Raw genomic sequence first — 19,089 nt, 5'->3', positions numbered from 1 at the left:
ATGGCGGGGCTTGGGGTGGAAAGAGTAAAACAGAAGTATATTCACCATCTGCATTCTGTCTCAGCACCTTTGCCAGGTTTCCAGGGAGTCCCTGTTTTCTGGACATGTCAAACAGCCTTGTCCATCTGTTGCATGTGTGTTACTTCTGAGCCCAAATTCCCTTAAACCCATGGGCTGAGCTTCCTGACTGCAGTGCCTCGCAGCACCTCCCCTGAGCCAGGCGCAGGCGGTGCTGTATCTATCATGGCTGACTGAAGGCCAGCTGGCCCGAGTGTGGCCCCTGGATGAGGTCTGCTGTCCCTTCCACATGTTCACCCGTACCCTGTGCTTCCTCTGAGTGTGGTCACTAATCGTTCTGCACTCCTGTTTCCTGGTGTCTGCGGTGCCTACGCTCTGGAGTCTCATGTACTCACCGCTTATCACCCTGCAGTTTATACTTCAGGTGCCACCTCCTCTCTGACCACCTGAGCCATAGTTCCATACTAGGTCTCCTTCTACTCCATAACTCATCTCTTTTTCACAACTCATCACTATCTGAAAATCATATTGATTAGTTGTTTAAGTATTTTTTTTACCTATGTCTCCTTATTGGAATATCAGTTCCATAAAGATTGGGATCTTGTTAGTTTTGTTTGTTTCCGTATCCTGAGTACCTGGTACACACTAGCACTAAAATATTTTTTAAATGAACAAAATGTCTCCCACCCTTGATTGTGAGTTTTTGGGCGCTCAGGGACCATGTCTTGTTACTGTCGAATCCTTAGTGCCCACTCCAGGGCCTGGTGTTTAGGAGACAGTGAACAACTGAAGGTTAAACGAATGAATGTGGGATTGCTAAGGATGGGTGAGTACAGGCACATTTTTCCTGAATAGGCTCTTGTCCTTTTCCTAATATAATACACAGCCTCTGCTGGGCAGGAGTGGTTCTTGATGGATGGGTGGCGGTGGGGGCTTAGAGCTTGTTATTTGAGAGTTCCCCATATGTGTCCTCTCTTGGCTCATCATGTGAAGGACTGATCTCAACCTGGAGCATTGCTTTTGCTAAGTGCACGAAGCCACGCTACCTCACTTTGAGCCTTGTACTAGGAATTCCATAATGCAGCCTGGAAAAACAGCTACTTTCATTACCTGGAAATTTTGAGCCACTTCTCTTTGAAGTAGTCTCAAACTCTAGTAGGAAGGCTTTTATTTCTTTATTTCCTTGTCTTTCATCCATCTTTCTTTCTTTTAAAATAATTTATCTTATCTACAAATTTAGTTGCAACTTCAGTAAATAGCTCTGCCAGTCATTTTTCTCCATGTATTTGATTTAAAAAAGTGCAGTATTGAAAGAGGAGTCCACTTGCAATTGCAATGAATTATACTTTTGGCTCCATTTTTTTTTTTTTTTTTTTGGCTAATGAACTTGCCTCTGGGTTCATGGAAGTGCCTAAGCAAAAACAAAGTGATTTTAAAAAGGGAGAGAAAATATGCTTCTGGATCAGATCTAGTAATTGAAAGGAGAAGAGATTCAAGAGAAGAAAGCAGTCTAATGTGTGGCCCAGCCCATGGCTTCCATAGAATCTGGTTAATATCTGTCCTCCTATCCTTCTTTCCTTCCATCCATTGTCTGTCTGTCCATCCATCCACCCACCCATCCACCTATCCATATGTTCATCCAAACACTATTCATATATGTTCATTACAGAAAAAAAAAATAGAATAAGTAATACTTGATTAAAGTGTGTACACATTTTGAATCCTTGTGAGACATGTGTCTCAACTCCACAACACTTGAAACAGTTGTACCAGCATATGCTTCCATCAGCACTGTATCAGATTTGTATATTTTTTCAGGCCCTTTGATTTTGCTTAAATATTGGTAAACAGGTACAAGAAAAAAGTAACTGCAAAATTCTGTTCTCATTATCAGGTTCAGCTTTAAAATCCATAAAATTAATAATGAAAAGGTCCAGCTGATTCATGTTAAGTCTGTTTCTATCGGCATGTTTAAGGCCCCAAAGAAGAGAAAATATATATGGCTTTCTTCTGACTTGAGTGGTGTGATCAAGATCTTTTATTCAGGCTTAACATGTTTTTATTTGTTTATCTGCTGAGTTCATATTGCCCAAATGTCCGTCGATGGTTCCAATTATCAGCCCCACTCCTTGACAGTGTCCTTCCCATAACTTGGAATAAATAGGAAACTGAGGTGTGAGTGTCCACAGGAGAGTGTCCAAAGGCAACCAGCCTGTGAGAGGATCTGGGATGGGCAGTCACCTGAATTGCAGTCTACTCCTTTAGAATAGTGTGATTGGAGAGGCCAGCAGGGCTGACCCTGTCCTTTTCCCTGAGTATGGAATACTTAAGATTCCCCTCAACCCCTTTCTCCCCATCTAGCACCTCCATTCTAGGGGAAGATAATTTCCCCAAAACAGCCCAGTCACTTTATTCCCCCTGTTTTTAGCGTGCCCTTTACTATGGGTTCTGTGTACCTATAGTATTGGTACTCCATACAGATCCCTACATATCATCCAGGATTTTAAAAGCAGTCCCATTTTATGCTATTAAAAGAACCGAGTCCTAAAGAATATGTGGGCTCAGGAAAAGACATGTGAGCTCCATCCCACAAGAAGCCCTGGGAATAAGCTGTCTAGTGTATTGATATTACACACTGAGGCTGATTAGATTGGCTTCTTTTTTTTTAAGAAAAGTTGCTTTTAGATGCAGGTTGATATTCAACTGGTGTCTTTGAATATATGGTGACTAGAAATGAGGAGAGTCAGGAATGTCCTGGAGGTAAGAGGCAAGGGACTTGGAAGGAGTGGACACCAACCAGCCACAAGCAGAACAGTCAGGGCCAGGCTCTCTTACTCACCTTTAGGCATGCACTCATCACATAGAACCACTGTTTCGGGCTTTCTTCATGCCTGACTCCACCAGGCCTTGGACCATGTCTGTGTTCTGAGTGTCTGAATGATGTATTGATGTCTTTGAAGATCTTTGCATATCGTGCAGTTTAGCATGACTTAATCCAAAGCAATGGAGCAGTGAGGGAGGGAACACTAGGGAGTAGAAGCTTTTCTTTGTATTAAGAGGGCCTTGAGGGAGTAGTCAGAGTAGGTAGGGTCTGGCCTCTGAGGATTTTGCCCCTAAGGAGTTAGAAGTTGGGTAGAACAGTTCAGGGGGGTGGAGAAAAAGGAAGGTCAGAGTCTGTATGGGATTGAGGAGAAATGGTCTGGTCTTCCATGTTTCTTTTAGAGTTGGTTACCTCAGGGCAGAAGCTTACAGTGTCATAGGATTTCTTCTTCCTGTCCCTAACATACCACATCAAAGTCAGATGTCCTTTTGTGGCTTAAGTGTCCTAGATTTGAGGGTGATGGGTGCGGTAGTCATGTCTAAAAATATGTTGCTCTTGATATAGAAATGGTGACTTTTTTTCAAGAATTGATTTGGATGTCGTTCAAGCCTGTGTTGCAGAGAAGGCAGTGGCACCCCACTCCAGTACTCTTGCCTGGAAAATCCCACGGATGGGGGAGTCTGGTAGGCTGCAGTCCATGGGGTCGCTAGAGTCGGACACAACTGAGCGACTTCACTTTCACTTTTCACTTTCATGCATTGGAGAAGGAAATGGCAACCCACTCCAGTGTTCTTGCCTGGAGAATCCCAGGGATGGGAAGCCTGGTGGGCTGCTGTCTATGGGGTCGCACAGAGTCGGACATGACTAAAGCAATGCAGCAGCTGCAGCAGCAAGCCTGTGTTGATGTAGTTCAACACAGGCTTGTGTAGTGCCCTGGAAAAGAGACTACTGTTCAGACACCTACCAGCATCCAATTACGTGCAACTGATTTGACCAAGATGGTCTGGGGTAGACTTGTCTGCACTTGGCATAGCTCAGTCTTGAAATTTCAGATCTTCACTGAAGAGAACCACTGGACGGAAATTTTTTTATGAGTGTTCATAGAGGAGGTTTGGAGTTGTTGATGCAAAGGCCTCTTTGGTAAGGATTAAACACAGGGTGGTAATGGCACCTTCATTAGGGGATGGTGTGGTATCTTAGAAAGCCATCATGACCTGACTCCAGCAACTGATAGGTTTGTAAGCAGTTACTTAACCTCTGTGATCCTGTTTTCTTGTTTTTGAGACTGGAATAATAACAGTAAAACAATAATAACAACAAGCAGGGAACAGATACAGGTAAGGGAAATAAGACACCCAATACAGAATGAAATTGTGAAAGTGTTAGTTACTCAGTCATGTCTGACTCTTTGTGACCCCATGGACTGTAGCCTGCCAGGTTCCTCCATTCATGGGATTCTCCAGGCAAGAATACTGGAGTGGGTTGCTATTGCCTTCTCCAGGTGATCTTCCCAACCCAAGGATCGAACCTGGGTCTCCGCCTTGCAAGAAGACTCTTTGCTATCTGAGCCACCAGGGAAGAGCACCCGACACAGAATAGGTACTTAATAAAGCTAACTCTTATTATGTGTAGAGCCTGTCATAGTTTATACAGCTCATGTGGATGTGTGGGGAGGCTCTGATACCTGCTGCCCTGGTGGTGGTGAGAGTTGACATGAAACATCTCTGGCTACATAGGCATTTCCTTCCCGATTTGGTACTCCACCTGAGGAGAAAGACCTCTCCAGGTGGAGGAAGGCTGAGATTCCAGGGAGGCTGGGTGCTGGGGTGATCTCCAGCACTGCAGCTCTGCTGAATCCTGCTGCTGCAGTTCTCACACTCTCATTATCTCCTTTGAATGTCGCACAGCTTTGGCATAAAGGCAGGGCCAGGAACGTCCTTATTTCACAGGAGACAGAGGTCAACCTTTTGCAGTTATCTGGCATAGATGGCTCACCTACAAACCTTACCTGCAGGAGGCTTGGCTGGGATTCAGCAAGGTGGCAGGTTATTTCTTTTCCTCATGTGATGCTAACATGTGGCACAGGTCTCAACTCTGGCCAAATGAGTTGGCAGCCTAGATATCAGGACTTAGACAGATGAAGGTTAGGGGTGAGAGAGTATAATAGCCATCCTAACACCCAGGATCATTGTGCAGAAGGTAAGGATCTTCTGTTTTCTTTTTACCCAGATCATGAAACTAAATTTCAACAGTAAGGACTCAATTGAGGAGTGAAGAAGAGTTCTGTAACACAAGGACTCCTGAATGCACTTTTTCTTCCCTTTGCTGTACAGCTTTGAGGGGTGGCTGGTGGTCTGTGTCTGGCTCTTTGGAAAGACCTCACAGCCATTCTACCATTCCTTTCTTGTTCCTTTGGCTGAATAATGGGGTTGGGTTTCTATCAGCAATCTAGGATATGAGCCAGTGATTTTCTAGCCCCCCTGTCTTATGTGGTGGTGAAAGATTTTCCCCCATGGCTCCTCAAGATGCACCTCTTCCCCCCTTTGGGCAGTCTTCCACCTAAAAAGAACTCTGTTGTGCATGTGAGCTTCTCTGGTGGCTTTGACAGTAAAGAATCTGCCTGCAGTGCAGGAGACTCAAGTTTGATTCCTGGTTTGGAAAGATCCGCTGGAGAAGGAAATGGCCACCCACTCCAGTATTCTTGCCTGGAAAATCCCATGGACAGAGGAGCTTGGCGGGCTGCAGTCCATGGGGTCACAAAGAGTCAGAACAACTGACACTTTCACACTTTGGTGCCTGTGATGTGCTAGCTAGGTTGAGACTATGCCTTGCTCTCCTGGGCTCTCTATGCTTCTTGGAGACTTCTAGGTGCTGGTCTGAAGGTAGAGTCTGAAGATTTAAAGAAGTTTAAGACGTAGTCCCTTAGTCTAGCTGCCATCGTCTTTCACCCAGTTTACTGCAGCAGCCTTCTAATTTGTCAACCTGCCCCCATTTTGTTCCGTCAGTCCCAACCCATTTTCTACACTGTAGCTATAGTCATATTTACTAAATAAAAATCTAATGTATTCCTTACTTGCTTAAAGTCTGTCAAGGGTTCCCCATTGCCCTTAGAATGAAGTCTAAACTTCTCTGCATGGTGCACAAGGCCCTCAAGTTGTCCAGAGCCTGCTTGTATCTTCAGCCATCTCTCCCCCTTCCTCCTTTTATATGCTGTGCTTCTGCCAGACTCAAATTTTTATGGCCCCAGAATAGGTCAGGTTCATCAGTCTGATGAAAACAATGGATTCTTTCCACAAAAAAGTAAATATGTGCTCCTGTATGCTCATTATTTTGCATACAGTTCAGGGTAGAGGAATCCCTGCCTAAGAACCTTTTAAATTAAGTCTCCTTTTCTAGCATTTAACACATTTTGAAATTGCTGGTTTACTCATCTTTCTACTAGTTTGAGCTCCATGAGGGCTGGGAACATGACTTGTTCACCACTGTGTCCTTGGGCCTTGCCCATAGGGACTGTTTGATACTTGCTTATTGACTGAATGAACAAACAAACATCTGCCCTTGCTAGGTAGATCAAGATCTATCTGGAAGAACAGGATATGATGTTAACAGAGGACAAAAATGTTCAACTGACGTTTTCTTTCTTTTTCTCTTTTAAATTCAAGTACAGTTACTGTTACAACATTATGTAAGTTACAGCTGTACAATAAAATTCACAATTTTTAAAGCTTATACTCCATTTATGGTTATTATACAATATTGACTATATTCCCTGTGTTGTACAATATTAATTTACGTTAAAAATATTTATTTATGATTTTGGCTGTGCTGGGTCTTCATTGCTGCACGGGGGCTTTCTCTAGTTGCAGAGAGTGGGGCCTGCTCTCTAGTTGTATGTTGGCTTCTCATTGTGTGGCTTCTCTTGTTGCAGAGCACAGACTCTGGGCGCATAGGCTTCGGTATCTGTGGCACGTGGGCTCAGTAGTTGTGGCTCGTGGGCTCTAGCGCACAGGCTCAGTAGTTGCGGCACACGGTAGTCTTGCTCTGCGGAATGTGGGATTCTCCTGGACCAGAAATCGAACTGGTATTACCTGCACTGCAAGGCAGACTCTCAACCACTGGACTACCAGGGAAGCCCTGGAGCTTATTTTATCCCTAATAGTTTGTACCTCTTCATCCCCTCCCCTCTTCCTTCTCCACTAGTAACCACTAATTTGTTCTTTATATCTGTGAGTCTGATTCTTTTTTGTTATATTCACTAATTTGTTGTATTTTTTATATTTCACATATGTGATATGGTACAGAATTTGTCTTTCTCTGTCTGGCTTTTTCCACTTTAGCATAATACTCTCCAAGTCCATCCATGTTGCTGCAAATAGCAAAATTTCATTCTTTTTAATGGCTAAGTAGTATTCCATCAAATATACAGACCACATTTTCTTTATTTACTTATCTGTTGATTGACACTTTAGTTGCTTCCATATCTTGGCAATTATAAATAATGTTTCTGTGAATACTGGTGTGCATGTATCTTTTTGAATTATTGTTTTTGTTTTTTTGGGGGGAGGATGGGATATACAGCCAGGAGTGGAATTCCTAGGTCATTTGGTAGTTCTATTTTTAGTTTTTTGAGAAACTTCCATACTGTTTTCCACAGTGGCTGTACCAATTTACATTCCCACAAATAGTGGTGGGAGGGTTCCCTTTTCTCCACATCCTCACCAGCTTTTGTTATTTGTGTTCTTTTTGATGATAACTGTTCTGACAAGTGTGAGGTAATATCTCATTGTGGTTTTGATTTGCATGTCACAGATGATTAGTCGTGTTGAACATCTTTTCATGTACCTGTTGGCCATCTGCATTTCTTCTTTTTTGAAAGTTCAGAGTCTGCGGTGGCTGGGCTGGGCCTCTTGGGAAAAATCAGCAGAAGAGGGCTCTTGGGTTAATCTTGAAGACAGAGGGACTTACAGGGCTTATGTTCTGTCCTCTAGAAATATTTTGTCAAAGTAGCAGAGGTGAGTGAAAGAGCAAGAATGAAGAAGCCTTTGATGATTTCTCCTTCTTCAGAATTAACTATAGTCTGTGGACTTATGAGATGTCAAGAGAAAGCCTCTCTTTTTTCTTTCTTTCTCTGCTCCAACAAGTATTTAAGTGCTTGTTATATGTCAAATGGGCTTCCCTCATGGCTCAAACAGTGAAGAATCTGCCTGCAATTCAGGAGACCTTGGTTGGATCACTGGGTTAGGAAGATCCCCTGGAGAAGAGAATAGCTACCCACTCCAGTATTCTTGCCTGGAGAATCCCATGGACAGAGGAGCCTGGCAGGCTACAGTCTATGGGGTCGCAAAGATTTGCACAGGACTGAGCTACTAACACTTTCACTCTTCACTTTATGAATACTTTTGTCAAGGTCATTAGTTAGGGTCAGGTTTAAATTATAGAGGGATTTATTAAAAATGACATGAGGTCTAAAGTTAGGCCAAAGGTTGAAATCCCAGCCCTGCCCTCTTACTAGCTGTGTGCAAATGCCTCTTGATATGCCAATTCTATAATTTATAAATTGCAAGCAATATCTCGTACCTCCTGGGGTTGTTACAAGGACTAAATGAAATAATGTATGTAAACCCTGAGGGTCTGGCATGTAGTAGCAACTATTATTACTACCACGTTCAGGGTTTGTTTAAGCTGACATCTTTGTTTGATGCAGTAATTTCTACTGGTTCACAGAGATATTAAATTGGATTTTACAAGTCCTTATGATTTATATTAATCTAAGTCTCCAATTTCCTATAAAGGAAATTTATCAGAAAAGACATGGTCTTTGAGGCCCTAGATTTTTTTTTCCTTCAATTTTTTCTTGCTTGTTAGAATTTTAAGTACTTAGTGCAGAAATTTTTGATTCATATAAAGAAGCAAGGAAAAAAAAAAAATCCCATCGTCTAGAAAACTGTGTCTTAACATTTTCCGGGTATTCAACATCATGAAAATGATTGTTCATCTCATCAGAAAATCAAACTTTTGCCCATATGTACAAATATTTTCACACAATTTCAGGAGATTCCACTTGTTTACCCCCAAGATACAAAACCCTAACCTGACTCCCAAGCTCTACTTCTATAAAGAGCAAGCAATCAGGCCAGGCTCTCTCTGACTTCACACTCACTAAAGACTTCTGAGTCTCTTGGTTCTTGTAGTCAGGTTGCTTTTTTTTTCCCCCCAGCCTTTTTTCTAAGGTCCAAGTTCTTAAACTGAGAATTGGCCATCTTTGATGATCTTTTTGCAGTATAATTACCCACTGGACCTTTGCTAGTGAACATCTTCATAGCTGTTTGGAGAGAGGAATTTAACTTTTGATTTCCTTATGTATGTGTTCATGTTTGTCGTGGAGTATATTCAAGAGAGAGATTGTGAAAGCTTGTTTTATGGGTAGAGGAGAAACTCACCATCTTTTCCTGTTTCCTCTTTGCCTCTTTGTCCTGTCTCAGGGCTCTTTGTGCTGAGGCCATTTTGCTGCTTTCTACCAGCAGTCAGAGAGAAGAGAATCGAATGGGGGTCACTGGGCTGCCTGATCCGTGGGAGCCAGCAGGGTTTGGAATAGGTCTCCCCGCCCCCATCTTTCTTCCCTCTCTGGCATCACTCGTATCTAGAGCTGTGTCAGGATGGGAACTGTGGATTGGTGGGGGAATCATGCATAGTCCATGCAGCTTGGAGGTGGGCGTCTGCAGCCCACGGGCTGTACTGTACTGTATTTTCTTGGCTCCAGTGCACAGATTCCACAGACAGAAAACAACCGCCCAGGCTCTGTTTTCACACTCATGTAAGGACTTCTGAAGCCCCATTTCTTGCAGTCACGTCGCCCTGCATTTCAGTCTACAAGGACATATCTTGCCTGTCTTTTCCTCCTGAAACCAGCAACCTTTGTTGAATGAGCCTGGCTCTAAACAGAGCTGTGTGCGCTGTATAGAGAGAGCAGGCTGCGGTCAGGGGCCTCAGGACTGTGCTCTCGTGGTGCCTCTGCTGCCCTAGTTCACAGGCCTGTGTTCTCTCTTTCTTGGATGGTTATCAGGGCCTCCCATCTGTTCTCCCTGCCACTGGTCCAGCCTCCCCCAATGTGTCCAAAATTTCATTCAAAGACACCCATCTGTTGATGTCATTCCCTCGTTTAAAACTATTCAGTGGTGCTACTCTTAGGATAAAGTCCCAACTCATTTGCATGGTTTACTGGGCTCTGCGAGTCCTGGCTCCTAGCTGTCTCTCCAGCCTCCTTCCTCTCACTGTCACTCCACATACCAGCTATGCTACCCTCTTACTGTTCCCCACATTTATCCTTTTGGTACTTTTCTGTCATTGCACTCATGGTTCCTGCATCCAGCTCATCTTTCCTCACCTTTGCTGCACGAGGAATAGCCAACTCAAATGTGACTTCCTATCAGGAGGCCTTCCAGGATTCCACAAATAGGGTGTGTTGCTCTATCTTCTGCATTCTTTGGATTTAGCATACCACAGTGATTGCTAGTGTGGACTCTAGAGTCAGACTGCTGGCTTTCAAGTCTTGCCTGGCCCCTTCCCACATGTGTGACTGTAGGCAAAATGAATTACCTTTGCTCCTGTGCCTCAGTTTCTTTATCTGTAATACGGGGATGTTAAGAATAATGCTTTTAAGTCATTGATTAAAAGAGGCAATAGTTTAAAGTGCTAAGCCCAGTGCTTAGCCATAGTTAGCACTCAATAATTGGTTAAAAAAAAAAGTTGTTCTACTGGTACTTTGCATATCTCTCATCATCTCATATAGTTTAGTATATCTGCCCTACTAGATCAAGTGCTCCTTGAGGACAGGTTCATATCTTGTTCACTTTCTCTGGCCCCCTGTGTACAAGTTTGCAGGAACTTGGTTGAATGCTTTCTCATGATAAATTTGCCTTCAAAATGAAAAGGGGCAATGGATAGAGTTAGGGAATGCTTGAGAATGATCACAGACCTGAAGTTGATGTGACCTCGATGTCCACTAGTGTGTCCTACGCTGTGGCCGAGTGTTCCTTTTGCTGGCAGCACAGGTAGTGCTTTTATTTTGCCAAGACAGGGTAGGAGACCATGTGAAGGTTAAGCACTTCCTAGGTTCATGTTCATGTCCATTTTGTTTTTGTTTTGAACTGTAGGTGACATGTCTGAGAGTAAAGCCAAGAAGATAGAAATCAAGGATGTGGATGGGCAGACCCTGAGTAAGCTGATTGACTATATCTATACGGCTGAGATTGAGGTGACTGAAGAGAACGTCCAGGTAAACTCAGCTCCAGCTGATAGCTCAGTGTATCATATACTCAGCCCCTCCCCCCCCCCCGCCCCCCATTTACATCATCATTTCCTTTAACCCTCACAACAATTCAGTTGGTAACTGTAGAGGAAACCGAAGCTTCAAAGAGAGTGGGTGACTTGTCCTGAGATACATGGCCAGGGCGAACGACCCTCATATCCTGCCTGCCTGACCATGGGACCCATGTTTTTAACCACCAGGCCATAATCCCTCAGAATGAGCTTGAGCCCCAGAGCAGAAAGTCTTTAACTCATGCTGGTTCAAACTCTTGGAGTCTGGGTGACCCTTCTCCCCAGTCATCATCTCATCTCGGGGATTTTGAGTATCAGCTTGTGAGGCTGTTTAAAGTTTTTCTCATGTCAATGTTAGTCAATGAAATGCCTCTGAGCCCATGGAGGTGCCAAGCACCAGCCTTGAGTGTCAGCAGGGGTGTGTGGCTGTGAGGTGGATTGTCTGTGCCTCTGCCTCCTTTTGCCGACCTGGTCTCTTTCTCAGCCATCTGGAGTCTAGAAAAGAGGAATCAGCAAAGACACTGCTTCACCCAAAGGTGTGTGTCCTTTCTGTGGGGTGTAAGACATCAGTGTCGTGGCACTGAAGGTGGGATGGTGGAGGGTGTGGCCCACTCTGGAAGCTTGTGAACAACCAGGTCAAATGCAGACACAAGATGTGCTATTTCTTATCATTAAGGATCTTGATATTAAAATAATGGAAATTATATGGGATATGAAAGGTTTTTCTTCCTTTTTTTGTTTTTTTAAAGCAAAATTCTACCTTATTTATTGTGAGAGAGATAAATTAAACTATATGAGATGATGAGAGATATGCAAAGTACCACGATATATTTCTCTTATTCAGAACACCATGCCCTTTTTAGGGTTGAGGTGTTTGGGAGGCCAAATTGGTAATTGTGTATTCATTCCATCTGGCCAGAATGTTTGAGGGCCTCTCATATGCCAGACACTTTGTTGGGCACTGTGTATGTACCAGTGAGCAGAGGTGATTCCATTGTCTCCTTTCATGGAATTTGTGTTCTAGGGTGAAGACAGACACTCATCAAATAGGCACACAAGTAATGTTTATGTATAAATTGTGGTAAGTCCTTTGAAGGAGAGGAACAATTTGCATGAAGTGGGGAATCTAGGAAGGGCTCTTTCATGAGATAAGATTTGAGCTGAGGACTGAAGGATGGATAGAAGTTGGTTTCGTGTGGTAAATGGTCCTCTGGTAGGGGTGTTAGGGTACCCGCAAACTGAGGGTCTGAGGCACCCTGCATTTGGACCTGTAGAGCCTGCCCAGGGTATAGCCTGTTTTTGTCTCTGGTTCCTAGACAGACTTTTGGGTGGTATAGTTTCTACAGTGATCTAGTCTAATCCTTCCTCGCCCTTTTAAAACTGAAATTTCTTTTATGCACAGTAAAATGCATAGCCATTGCATTATTTCTGGTCTTTCCCATCCAGAGTGGAGTGGGCAATGCCATGGTTACATACTAGGTCAAGCAGCAGAATTTAAGCAGCTGAATAACTTTTGGGCAGTAACAACAAGTGCAAAGTAATTTAGTATAAAATATGTATAGGGTATGTGTGGAAAAACATTTTTTTAAATGGGTGATAGTTATATGAAATCACCATGTCTTTTAAATTCATTTAGATGCTTTTGAGACTAATATAAATATTGAGATTTACAAAATGCAGGAAATTATATCCTTTGCAACTTTAATGAAAAATGCTAGATGTCAACCTAAAAAAAGTGTAGGGGGTAAATATATATTTTTTAAATCTTGTATTAGAGATACTATAAACATGAAAGTGATAGAAGAATGTGCAGAAAAGAGATAAACATAGCAAGCCTGCTTGCTTTCTTCAGAAAGGCTTGCTTACAAGGTCAGTCTTCATCCGGAGTCTGGCAACTTGGATTTTGAGAGAGTTCCCACTCCTCTAGTGATAATGGTAGTAGCTTGCACTGCTTAAACTGTTTGTGCAAGCAATATGGTTTATGCCGATCACCTGCTTTCCTTCTGAGAGTTTGGAATTTCAGTCCACGCTAGGCAGAAGGTGCCTGTGTAACTGACACCTGACACACGTCTTGGCCTCTCAGAGTCAGGCTAGCTTTCCTGGTTGGTAATGTTTTGCACATGTTGTCACTGTTCATTGCTGGAGGGATTAAGTGCGTTCTCTGTGACTCTATTCGCAGAGGACTCCTGGAAGCTTGTGGCTATTGTTCTCCAAAATTTGCCCCATGTACCTTTTCCCTTTGCTGATTTTGCTTTGTATCCTTTCAAGGTAATAAATCTTAGCTGTACTTATAGTGAGGAAAACTAGAGCTTCTCTGACACCCCCACTAACATTCTGCCTCAAGGATCAGTTTTCTCATTTGTAAAACAGGAATCATAATAGTGCCCATTCTGTTGGGTGGTCATGAGTTAGACTGCCTGCCTTTAAATCCCGGCTCCACCATTTTCTAGCTGTGTGATCCCAGGCAAGGTACAAGAACACTGTGCCTCAGTGTTCTTGTCTGTCTCATGGGCATAATAATAGCGCTTAACCTCTTAGGGTTGGCGTGAGCATTAAATGAATTACTATAGGTAAAGAACTTAGAGGAGTGTGCCACAGACAGGGTAGGCACAGAGAGCACTGTGAACACAGAAGCGTTTTCACCAAGGGGCACATGTCTGAAGGTGGAGACAGGTGGCCAGGCAAATGGGTGCCCTCCATTGTGGTAGGGGCCAGAGTGGAGGTACCCAGGAAGCAGAGAATGTTCATCATCACCTTGATGAGGGTGGTTAAGGGCAGACCTCACTGAGGATGCATGGTGTGGACTGGGTGTTGAAGGAAAGTCTTGGAGGTCAGGCCTGCCTCCTCTTCTGCCTGTCTGTGACCCCGCTGGCCTGTGAGCCCCTGGAGGGACCTGCTGCGTTCAGTATTATCTGGGAGTGAGGAGAGGCTGCATGTGCAGGGACTCCCCTGGGAAGCACAATGTGGAATAAAACTCTGCAAAGCACAACGTGGAATAAAACTCTGCAGTTTGGAATCAATCATATATGTGAACTATTTTCCTTTTTTTTCCTTAACTTTATGGTTTGGTCAGGGATGACCTTGGGGGAAAACCAAAACTGGTTAAGAGAAAGTTTTAGATCAACATGTGGCTGCTTCTTCCTGCTGTGATGTATGTATCTGCTGAGAGTTGCTCACAAGCTGTCTATGAAGACAGTATGTGTGAGGATTCATTGCACTGAGGATGTGTACGCAGAGGTTCCTGGGAAAACAAGGGTTAGAGACTTGGGGCTTGGTTAAATGGCTGGGAGATTATGTCCTGCTTCTCTTTCCAGCCACACATACCTTGGAAAGACTGAACTGCCCTTCTACAGTGGAGGCAACAATTCGTAACTGATTCTTATTAATACTCACTGTAAGCAAAGCACGTGTTGATCACTTCACATGCATTATTTCGTTATTGTAACCACTACTGGAAGGTTCTACTATGATTCTTCTCTTACAGTTGAAGGAACTGATGTTGCAACGAGTGAAGTGTACATTACCCATGGTCACACAGGTAGTTAGTGGTGGAGTTGGGATTTGAATCCAGCTCTCTCTAACTTGCTGTGCCCTGTTGATGTGATCAATTCGAATTTCTTATGAAGTGGATGATCAGAATCTTGACTTCAGCTTGTATTAATGAATAATAAAAACCAGTGTAACTAAGGATTCCCTATGCACCAAACACTGTGTTACTTGCTTTAAATGTATTATTTCATTTGAGTCCAATGACAAGCCTTTAAGGCAGTACTATTATTACACCTTTATGGCAGAAAGTGAAGAGGAACTAAAAAGCCTCTTGATGAAAGTAAAAGAGGACAGTGAAAAAGTTGGCTTAAAGCTCAACATTCAGAAAATGAAGATTATGGCATCGGGTCCCATCACTTCATGGGAAATAGATGGGGAAACAGTGGAAACAGTGTCAGACTTTATATTTTGGGGCTTCAAAATCACTGCAGATGGTGATTGCAGCCATGAAATTAAAAGACGCTTACTCCTTGGAAGGAAAGTTATGACCAACCTAGATAGCATATTCAAAAGCAGAGACATTACGTTGCCAACAAAGGTCTGTCTAGTCAAGGCTATGGTGTTTCCAGTAGTCATGTATGGATGTGAAAGTTGGACTGTGAAGAAAGCTGAGCGCCAAAGAATCGATGCTTTTGAACTGTGGTGTTGGAGAAGACTCTTGAGAGTCCCTTGGACTGCAAGGAGATCCAACCAATCCATTCTAAAGGAGATGAGTCCTGGGTGTTCTTTGGAAGGACTGATGCTAAAGCTGAAACTCCAGTACTTTGGCCACCTCATGGGAAGAGTTGACTCATTGGAAAAGACTCTGATGCTGGGAGGGATTGGGGGCAGGAGGAGAAGGGGACGACAGAGGATGAGATGGCTGGATGGCATCACCAACTCGATGGACAAGAGTTTGGGTGAACTCCGGGAGTTAGTGATGGACAGGGAGACCTGGCGTGTTGCAATTCATGGGGTCGCAAAGAGTCGGACATGACTGAGTGACTGAAATGAACTGAACTGATTACTATCTTCATTTTACTGTTGAGGAGTCAGAGGCAGAGAGAGGTTAAGTAATTTGCCTTTAGTCACATGGCTGGTGAGTGGAGAAGTCAAAATTCTCAGTGACACTATACTTCCATAAAATTTTTTTTCTAAATATTCTAAGTGACACATTTAATCACAGTGTAGTTCTGCTAACTCTCCTGTATACCGCCCACACCCTTCTTCTTTCTCTCAGTAATTTTTTGTTTAGCACTGTTTCTGTGCCAGGACTCATGCCTGGTGCTGGCAGAGGCAGAACTTGCTGTGTGTGTGGGGGCAGAGGCCCTGGACACCCTTGTCACCTGGTCTTCTGACTGGTACCCTCCCTCCGTGCATGGCCCTGCTTCCCTGAAATTCCAGGAGTAGGTGCTTTCTGAGGCAGGGCATTTCCTTTTGTTTTTGTTAAAGGAAACAAACTCTGTGACGGGATATCCTCTGCTGGGTTTTCATGTTATCTGAGGGAGAGAAAAAAAAACAACAGAGCCTTTGCATGAAAAATGGAGGGGAAGCCATTTGCAAGCTGGAGGGGAACCTGTAAACTCTTTGCTGAGGGTCATTCCAGGGCCTGTTTTCCCAGAACCAAAATGCTGAGACGGCGAGAGGCAAGCTGAAAGCTTTTAACCCAGGGTCATCTTCCCTTCCTGCAGTGGTTCCAGCCAACTTCTCCTTCTCAGGTCTTAGCCTCCTTCCAGGGGCCAAGCCACACAGCCCTAGCAGTTCCACCAGGACAGCTTGCTTCCAAGCTGAGGACTTGCGCTTGGCCTCTTGTTCCTAATCTTGTTACTGCTACCGCTTGAGGGAGTCGAGCTGCAGGCAAGAGAAGGGAAGAGTAAATCATTTTCCAGCCTTGGCTGTAGGAGAGGGAAGTGAAGACCACCTCCTGGATGTTTTTCACTCTTTGTAGCCTCTGAGAATCTGTGTTGCCTCTCCTTGTGTGCAGCCCCCAGAGCCCCACTGGACCAGGCCCCTATTTATCCCTGAGACTCAGCAATTGAGCAGTGATACAGCATTCTGACTCCCTTGGCTCTTCTTCATGCCTTCCTGTGTGAAGCAAGCAGTGGGAAGATCACAGCATAAGATCAAAGAGAGGGAAGGGGCAATTAGAGAAACCACCAGCCCCGCTCATTTTGGGATGTCAGCTTGGGAACACTTTAGAGCAGGAGTGGACCCAAGCAGGATGGGGGAAGCTCTGAAAGTTTTTGTCTGCCACATGGGTTTTGTGAACAGTGAGGAAGTTGAAAGCTGTGTGGGTAGCTGTATCCAGGGAGGTTTTAAAAACTGAAAGTGTAATCTAAGGAGTGTGTTCAGTAAGTATTTATTATTTCATTTTTGGGGTAGTTGTCATGAGGTTGAAAATTTTAGCACCAAACTGTGCAACTGACTTTGTGGTAAAGAAGAGGGCAAGGGAGAGGGGGTGTGTGTCCCTGGCACGACAGCATTTTGGCTTGGCTGGGATGCAATCTCGGGGGTGGGGATTGGACTCTCAGAAATTCCTTCTCTGTGGTGCTAAAGGGCTGCTGTCCATTGCATCCTCTAATCACATCTGACCCTTGGGGGCTCCTGCACCCGAATAGGGTGTGTGCTGGACAGCATTGGATTACTCTTCCCCACCAGGGCTTCTCAGTGTAACTGAATACAAGTTCCTTGTTCCTGGGGTGAACAACTGTCCCAGTTTGTCCAGAATTGAGGGCTCTCCTGGGACACAGGATTTTGAGTCCTAGAACTGGCAAGGTCTCAGCAAACTGGGATGGTCGGTCAACTCATGGCCTGGCTTTAGGGTTTGTAGCTGGTGTTGGTTTAGGGCACGTGTTATGGAGGTCATGTGGGGAGTTTGGAACACAGCTTTCCTTTCCTGGTATGTATTCAGCAAGAATGGTTAATGGTTCTCCACTTTACTAGCAGGCCGAGACTAATCTGGTCCTGGAATCTGTTTGGCTAGGCTGAGCAAGCGCACAGGTTAATTGAGTTCCCCAGTTTATAGCTGCTTTGTGGGAATGGAGCTTAGGTGGTCAGATTTGGAGCCTGACTGTGTTCACTTACCGTCTCAAACTCTCCAGTGGGTGATCTTATCTTTTTCCTTCTCTGGAATGAATCAGTGGTTCAGAAAATACCAAGAATTTGATGGTAATATACAGTTGTCTTGCTGGTAGAAGAGAGAGGGGAGAGGAAGGAGAGAGATGTTTTCTAGAACTCAGCTGTCATGAGGGAGAGGTCTAATCTTGCAGGCAGGATGAACTTCCCTTTGAGAGTAGGCACATAGGTCTGGAGCGGGACCACTGATACTAGAGGCTCTTGGTGGCATCTCTGTGTGAGCAGGAATGAGGAAGGGAGCCAACAACCCCAACTTTTGCACTGAAAGTCCTGTGTCCTGGGAAGTCTTTCAATCCTGGGCAAACCTGGATGGCTGGTTACTCTAGTGATGAGACAAGGCCCAAGAATGTGGCAGTGGGGCCGAGTTTTTAGCCTTAGCCCATGGAGGTGAGGAGAACTAGAGATGAGGTTCAGAGCTGTTTTCGGGGACAATCAGTCTCTAAAATTTAAATCACTCAAAAAAAAAAAAAAAAAAGAAAAGAAAAAGATGTTTATAGTGCTCTGAGTCAAGAAATCAAATGCATCTGCAGCCCATGTATATCTTCCTGGGCAAGCCTGGGTGAACGCGAGCAGCTGGGGTCTGGCTGGCCCAGACACTCTCCCTGAGAGCCAGGGGAGCAGCTGAGATCAAGGACTCAGAACATGGGGGTTGTTTTGGGGTGAAATGAATGCTGGGGGCCCCAAGCAATGCAGTCTGAAGCCAAACTATTCACAGCTATCTGATATATTTTTTTTTTTTTTCCCCTTAAGTCGCTCTCAGATTGTCTGTGCCTCCCACAGGGTAGGGGAGAGGAGGGGTAGCAAAGCTGGGTTGAGGAGGACTTTACTGACTACCCTGGTTTTTTGATCTGAGGGCAGGCTTCAGGAGCTGTGGCAAAGTACAAAGGAACTCGACCAGGGTTGATTGTCTGAGCACCCATCTGGCCTGTTCAAGCTGGTCTTCCCTGGCTTTTAGGAAAAACACATGCACACACACTCGAGCAGGAACTTGTTTCTGTCTCCCAGGGTACAGTGTAAATACTCATGTGTCTCATGACCTTTCAAAAGGAACCTTAGCTCTCCTTTTGCTGAGAACCTTCCCCAAGATGTTCTTTACTATTTATCTGTTGGATGGGAGAGTAGAGTGTGTTTGTTTGAGTCCCAGTGGATTTGGGGATGATGCCCTCATTCCAGTAGATGCTAGAATAAGATCAGATTCCTGCTGAATCTTATAGGCTGGCACATAGGTGCTCAGTAATTAAATGGTGAATGAGGGTGTTAGCTATTCA

General features: G+C 44.3%; 1 protein-coding gene across 4 annotated transcripts in view; it reads left to right on the top strand.

Annotated features, from left to right (window-relative positions):
- Positions 1-19,089, top strand: part of KLHL3 (kelch like family member 3) — a 276,969-nt gene that overhangs the window by 183,072 nt on the left and 74,808 nt on the right. For all 4 annotated transcript variants that reach the window (XM_059888747.1, XM_059888748.1, XM_059888749.1 and 1 more), the window contains one exon: positions 10,993-11,114. In XM_059888747.1, coding sequence (XP_059744730.1) covers positions 10,993-11,114 — 122 coding nt within the window. The remainder of the gene's footprint in view (positions 1-10,992; positions 11,115-19,089) is intronic.

Source organism: Bos taurus, chromosome 7 (assembly GCF_002263795.3).
Source record: "Bos taurus isolate L1 Dominette 01449 registration number 42190680 breed Hereford chromosome 7, ARS-UCD2.0, whole genome shotgun sequence".
Lineage (NCBI taxonomy): Eukaryota > Metazoa > Chordata > Mammalia > Artiodactyla > Bovidae > Bos > Bos taurus.
The sequence above is the reverse complement of the archived record's forward strand: the minus strand, read 5'-3'. Positions and strand labels throughout refer to the sequence as shown.